The following is a 7,078-nucleotide window of genomic DNA, read 5'->3' on the forward strand; positions in this document are numbered from 1 at the left end:
TTCTGATTGCTTATTTGTACCCTATGACTATCATTAAGTGCTGTACCTTATGATTCTTGACGAATGTATCTTTTTATGTACACTGAGAGCATATGCACCAAAGACAAATTCCGTGTGTGTCCAATCACACTTGGCCAATAAAGAATTCTATTCTATTCTATTCGGCTTCTTCATCGTCTACCCACCAAACCTTTAGCCACCCAGCCGCCGTTCACGTGTCCGTGTAAGCAGAAAAGTCTCTCTGGAGATCCTCCGGGGTTGCCAACATCACCCCCATTCTTCACCACCTCGCCCCAAGTCGTCGTGTCCCCCCCCCCCTCCTACGCACCTCCTCGGCCTGTTTACGCAGCGCCTTCTCCCTCTCGTACTGGGTGAGAAGCTGCTCGTTGTCGTCCCGCAGCAGCTCCAGCTCCACGCTGGTCTCCTGGCTGTGCGCACAGACCGAGTCCAGGTTCTCCAGCACGGCCACCACCAGCGGCATCAGCTCGGCCACCACCTCCTCGTCGTAGCGCCCGATGAGGCGTTCGAACTCGCGGTAGATGGAGCCCGCCAGACCAGACACCCGCTCTGACATCATGGTCGGGCCGGGACCGCCCGGGTCCTCCTGGTACACCACGCCGTCCGCCAGTTCCATGGCCTCGGGAGCAGGCGGCGCGCAAGGATACCGGCCGGGCGCCCAAGGCCGGAGGGCGAAGAAGGAGGGGAAGAAGCCGCAGGAGAGGCAGCGCCTCCCTCCGCAACGGAATCTGGACGGGAAGGAAGCCTGGGTGAAAGGCGCGCGGCGCTGACCTCACCCACGGCGCCGAAGCGGGGGGGGGACGCGGGGCAGTGGCGTCAAAAGTGGGCGGAGCCGAATTCTCCAGACCTCGGGAGTGGTGGGGGTGGAGCTTAGAGCTGCTGACGTGCCATGGAAAAGAAACTAGGGCGGGGCGGGGCACTTGGTTGTGTGGGTGGGGAGTGACGAGGAGGGGAGGGGTTGAGCAGGCGGTGCCGTGGTTTGTGTGGATGATTCAGGGAGAAAATTGGTGGGCAATTATTCAGATTGCACCACCCCCGTTTATCCCACCTTTATCCCTATAAACAAGATCTGAATCGCTTTTCCTCCTTGGGAGCTCGAAGGCAGTGCACGCAATTATTCAGGCGTAGGTTGGGCAGCCTGCTGCGCGGTTGCTTGGAAGAGGTGTGCGTTTCACGCAAGCACACAAGAGTTGTGGCTTGGCGTATATAGGGTGAATCCAGGTATACTGATTTTGTGAGCCTCTGATGGCAGGGGTGAAATTCAGCAAGTTCTGACAGGTTCTGGAGAAGCGGTAGCGGAAATTTTGAGTAGTTTGGAGAAGCAGCATAGATCACCTCTGGCTGGCCCGAGTGGGGTGGGAATGGAGATTTTCCAATATCTTTCCCCTGCCATGTCCACCAAGCCACACCCACAGAACCAGTAGTAAAAAATTTGAATTTCACCACTGCTCTGATGTGCCTTTGTTAGGTGAGCGCGGCCACATTGGCTTTATTCGATAATAGAATAGTTACCTTGTCTTAGTTTTTAATCCCCTTCATGGATTACTGCCTTGTTGTGGTGAAGGGACTTGCGTAGCTCAATGAAGCTATGAGCTGTGCTATGCAAGGCCATCCAAGACAGACAGGTCATAGCAGAGAGCTCTGACAAAATGTGATCCACCGAAGAAGGAAATGGCAACCCACTCCAGTATTTTTGCCATGAAAACCCCATGGACAGCGTTGTCCATGGGGTCGCAATGGGTCGGACAGAACTTTGCAACTAACAACAAAGAAGTTTATAATAATATACAAAAACATCCAAGCTGCAGTGCCAGTGGATTGGTTTTCAAATAAACATATGTAGGCTTGGTCAATAAAACTGCTTCCATGGGATGTAGTCCCACAGATTAAAATGTCATTTACTCGAGCAAGTTTGCTGAGTTCACATGACACAGGGAACTGACAGACTTTATATAGGCTTAATTTGTACCACGTGTTGTAACGTGGGTTGGGTCATCATCATTGGTATGCAATGTGAAGATAGAGTCTGGCTGCAAGAGTTTGGAGTGAGGAGAGTGGGAGAGTTAATGATGACTGCTGGCAAAAATAATTATTTGATTTGTAGAAAAAGTGGCAGTTACAGAGACAAATTATAGTGGAGAATGAACAGTGTAATAGAAGTTAATAGATGAAGCCTATTAGGGCGTGAGTAAAGAAGCAAAAACATTTTAACCTTACCTTAATTTCACAATGAAAAGGGAAACCTGTAGGGCTAAAATTGATATTGAAAAAATATTACTAACTTTTCATTCTTGATTAATATTCCTCCTTATTAATATATTGCAAATGTGTTATCCCATATTTTTACTTACATATCACTATAAATATGCACACATTTTTATTTGTTTCATGTGTATAAGATAATAGATATACATACATGCAAGATTTTGAATACATTTAAAATTAGCAATATGGAAAATATTTTCTGGAATACATTATTAATGCCACTAATATTAAATAGAGCTTGCCCAGACTGCAAATTAGAGGGTGGAAGGGAGGGAAAGAGAGGGAAAGAGAGAGAGGGGAGAAAGGAGAGAGGGAATCAGAAGAGAGAAAAAGAGAAGGTGAGAGGGAAGGTGTGGAAAGAGGGAAGAGGAGAGAGCAAGGGGAAGTAGAGAAGAGAGAGATGGCAAAGAGAAAAAAGGAGATAGGGAGGAGGAGAGGGAGAGGAGAAAGGTTGAAAATGAAACAGACTATAATATGGTGTATGGAAAGCAGAAGAGCACATAAAAGTTGATGTGGCTTGATAGTAAGAGGAATTGATGTAATATTGAACATTTAAAAAATGTTTGTTAAGATGTAATGGTATACTTTGGATTATATGTAGTTAAAAAATAAAAATAAAAACTTTTTACAAAAAAAGGTTATGAATACATGAAATGGATACAAACAAATGGGGACAGTTGGACAGGGACGGTAGGCACAGCCCCTTACAGGTCTCTTGGGAATGGGGTGAGGTCAACAGTAGACAGTCTATATTACAGAGCATGTTGTAAGTTTTTGCCCCTAAGGAATTTGCAGTCTAAATTTGGATGGTGAGAAGATAATGAGAACTGGCGATAAAGGTAGATGAGAACAACATGATTTTGTATCTGTTTCTTTAGGAAGGGTACTTGGTGCTAAGACAAAAATTAACAGAAAAGATGGTTAATAAGAAAAATTGTACAAACTTGAATATGTAAAATCTTAGCTTTTTAAAAACCCAAATCTGAATTAAGATTATAGCATCTAAAGACATTTTTAAAGAAAAATGAGCAAGTACGTATTTACTTGAACATTTAATGCTATACTGTAATTTTTGAAGAAAAAGAATAGGTCTTGATAATCTGAGAAGAGATCCTCACAGTTGAAAAGTTAAAAATCTGTCATTTTCTTATTCAGAACAGTAGGTTAGCAATAACAAGAAGAGGAAAGGCTGGGCACATCAAAACTTAGGTCTGATATTCTGAATGAGGTCCAACACTGTTAGCTTCCGATAGACATACAGTAGCATTAATGAATATTGCAATTTATTCTGTTTCCAAACTATCTCAGCCAGCAATTTCCTGTTGAAACAGTTACAAAGGGTGAAAGCAACAAATTAGACTATTGCTAAACTCAAGATGGATATTGATTTCACACAGTTGTTAAAATCTATTTTCTAATTTATTTTATTTTCTAATCCTTACATTTAATTTATCAAACAGAAATTCCAGTAGCTATGACTATTGTGTGACTTAACTTTGCTGTCTGCATACAAATAACATTGGCATTTAGGACACAATTTTAGGAGTATGCCTTTTAATGAGCTCCCCCTACTGATCCTGCAAGAGTATATGTTCTATATTTCTTTAAATCAAATGCTTTCATTACTGCAGAGTTATAGCCCAAAAAAACTTACAAATTGAGATAACTAGTTAAAGGAAACTACATCTATCTAGTTTTCTTGAATGATTATGGCATGGGCAAAGTACATAAATGGAACAGGTGACATAGTGGAATAGAATTCAGAATACATATCTTAAATTCCCTTATATTTGAGATAGTTATTGAATTATAATGAATAATTTTCAATATTCCATATAATTTATTTAGAGTAAGCCTCGTAGACCTTAGTTGGACTGACCCATTTGTAGATATTAATCACATAATGTTGTGAACGAAGCAAATGCAATGGTCCAATGACACCTGAAAGATCTATCTGTCTGTCTGTCTGTCTTCTATCTATCTGATTTGTATGGCTGCCCATTCTAAACAATCTTAAACTCCACCCAACTGGGTGGCTCAAAGATACATTTTTTTCTGAATTAAATCTTGTATTATTACAAAGGGTATTCCTAGACAGGTAAGTCTATTCCACAATGTTCTGTCTATTTTATTATTGGCCTTATACCTTGTATTTATATCCTTTTTATCAGAGGTGGTAGTCAGCCAGTTCTGACCGGTTCTGGAGAAATGATAGCGGAAATTTTGAGTTGTTTGGAGAACTGGCAAATACTGCCTCTGGCTGGCCCCACCTCCATCTATTCGCTGCCTCCCAAGTCGCAGCTGATCAGCTGGGTGGGTCTTCTTTTGTTGCCCTGCACAGGAGAATGTAGCTGGAAAGCAGGTTAGTGGGATGGGGAGAGAATGAGGATTTTGCAATATCCTTCCTCTGGAGTGGGGTGGGAATGGAGATTTTGCAGTATCCTTCCCCTGGAATAAGGTGGAAATGGAGATTTTGCAGGATCCTTCTTCTGCCATGCCCACCAAGCCACACCACACCCACCAAGCCACGCTCACAGAATCGGTAGTAAAATACTCAACATGATTTACAAGGCAAATACAAATGTTGAGAATACAAAAGGCAAACAAGCAATACCAATAAAATTAAATCCCAAATTAAAAGATAATTTGATAACTAGACAGATTATTTGGGTATAAAAGTTTCTTCACCATGTGGAATGGGAAAAAGGAATGATTACCTTTAAGATTAGTTGTTCTGTTTGCTTCACCTAACTAAAACAAATGAAACAGGATATTGGTATTAATACCCCCTGTGGGGAGGTAAATGAGTAATAAATGTCATGTCTCTGTTTTGGGAGATTGTGTACGAGGCCTACATGACACAGGAAAGGGGTCTACATGACACAGGAAGGCCAGGTATTGGGATGATCGATAAGTTGGCTAAAAGTACAAAAGACTGTAAACAACTGCCCTTCGGGGTTCAGATTTTGCTTGACCAATCGCTACTGAACCTTTGCGCAAATAAACCTCTCCCTCTGACAAAGAGCTGGTCTTGTCTCATTTTCTGCTACATTTCTGGCACCCCAGAGTGGGACAAGCAGGCGATCTTTCACTCCGGACGACCAGACCCCACGCTGGTGGAAGGATCCGATCCCCGGGTACCTCAGGCGCCACGAGGCTTCTTGCTTCGGAGGAAAGGGGGAGGACACCTTTCACCATCGAGGGAAATCCCAGTCAGCCCAAGGACCCTTTGTGTAAGAAAGGGAAAGGAGAAAATCTGAACAAATCCTGGCCAGGACGAGAGGGAATACAAGATCTGCTGGCAGGCAAGTATAATATAGTGTTGTGTACCTACTCTGCTAGAGAGTAGAAGAGGGTGCCTGATCACCACCCTGGACTCGGGACGTCGATCCTAATGAAGTCCGTGTTAGGTTGTGTGGGAGGTTAAACCACTGCAGTTTCCATTGGTGACTGTCGAGTGTCCAGCACCGCGGGTCAGTGGTAGTGTTTTAGAACATGGGAGGAGGAGAGTGTTGCCTTGTGTGTGCATGTATGAGATGAAGGAAATTCCTACTAAAGGTTTGCCTTCAACCTGAGTAAAAAAACACCTCTGCACATTTATCTGGCCAACCTACTCTATTGGTCCTAAAGTAGAAACCTGGCCTCTAGAAGGGAGTTTTGATTTAGATTTTGACAACAAATTTGCTGATTTTCTGGCCACCATTTCATCTGATATGAACTGAAGAGAAGTTCTACGTGAGGTTTTTTTTCCCCTCAAAGTGACTGAGGAGTCCACAGGGATATGTTAGAAACCTGTTGCAGCAGTAATAGTTGTCTTTAAAAAGGAAAGGAAAGTTCGAGCCCCACCCAGATGCAAATGATGTGTTAATGAAAGTCTCCATACATCTGGATTTTTAAAAATATGCCAGCACCCTGCTGGGAGATCAACATAGAAACGGAACACCCCAGGGCAGAGACAGGTATTAACAATCTAGTGCATAAGGAGATAGAACAATGGGCATAACGAGCAAAAGTAAGAAATTTAGCAGGTAATAAGGTAAAGCCTGTCTGAATGGGAAGTCTCACCACCCTCCAGACCTTCCGCGCCGCACTTAAAATCTGGCTATCCCGGCTGGCCTGGGGTTAAAGACTCTAACCCCTACTCAAATTGTATGACTGTTGAGTTCTTAAATGATGTAGTGCTTTTATGTTGTAAATTGTTTGTCCTTCCCCCCCCCCCTTTTTGAACTGTGAGCCGCCCTGAGTCCCCCCAGGGAAAAGGGCGGCATACAAATAAAGTGAAACTAAACTAAACTAAACTAAGTCCTAGGTAATTGGACTTGATTAATTTGATGTAATGTCTGTAAAAATTCTTAGGTATGCATCTATACTAATAACGTAGAATTGAATGGCGTTGAATTGATTGTGATATGTTTAACCAAGCTAGCAGAATAAATAAGCTTCTCAGCTTGGGCTTGAAGCTGTGGGGTATGGGAGCGTAGTTAGGATTTAAGCTGCTCTCCGAGTTTCCCCACTGCTTGGAGAATGAGCCACATGTTTCTCAAGGAAAGAAATTTGAAGATTTAAAGGGACAGAACCTTCCCCAGGACTGAAAGTGTTGTTCCATGGTATGTGTGCATGTATGTGTGTGTGTGTAATCATTTCCAGATCTGGAGGGAAGTTGAGATCCCTTAATAATATAAAATGGAGCTCATTGGCTTATGTACAGCTCCCTGAAATACTTGTAATAACTGCTTTGCATGAAGAAATAATGAAATGGGATTTTTGTGTGTGAAATTAATATACACAAGCAGTC

At 42.9% G+C, this 7,078-nt stretch overlaps 1 protein-coding gene across 4 annotated transcripts in view; it reads right to left on the minus strand.

Moving 5' to 3' along the window:
* SPAG9 (sperm associated antigen 9) overlaps positions 1-768 on the minus strand; it is a 107,310-nt gene extending 106,542 nt beyond the window's left edge. For 2 of the 4 annotated variants that reach the window (XM_087710038.1, XM_087710040.1), the window contains exon 1: positions 329-768. In XM_087710038.1, the coding sequence (XP_087566164.1) occupies positions 329-634 (306 nt within the window). In that variant the 5' untranslated portion in view covers positions 635-768. The remainder of the gene's footprint in view (positions 1-328) is intronic. The other 2 variants (XM_087710037.1, XM_087710036.1) reach the window with 1 other exon arrangement.
* Between the last annotated feature and the right edge of the window lie 6,310 nt (positions 769-7,078).

This window comes from Thamnophis sirtalis, unplaced genomic scaffold (assembly GCF_051295495.1).
Source record: "Thamnophis sirtalis isolate CommonGarterSnake01/CBP01778 unplaced genomic scaffold, rThaSir2_p1.2 scaffold_3, whole genome shotgun sequence".
Lineage (NCBI taxonomy): Eukaryota > Metazoa > Chordata > Lepidosauria > Squamata > Natricidae > Thamnophis > Thamnophis sirtalis.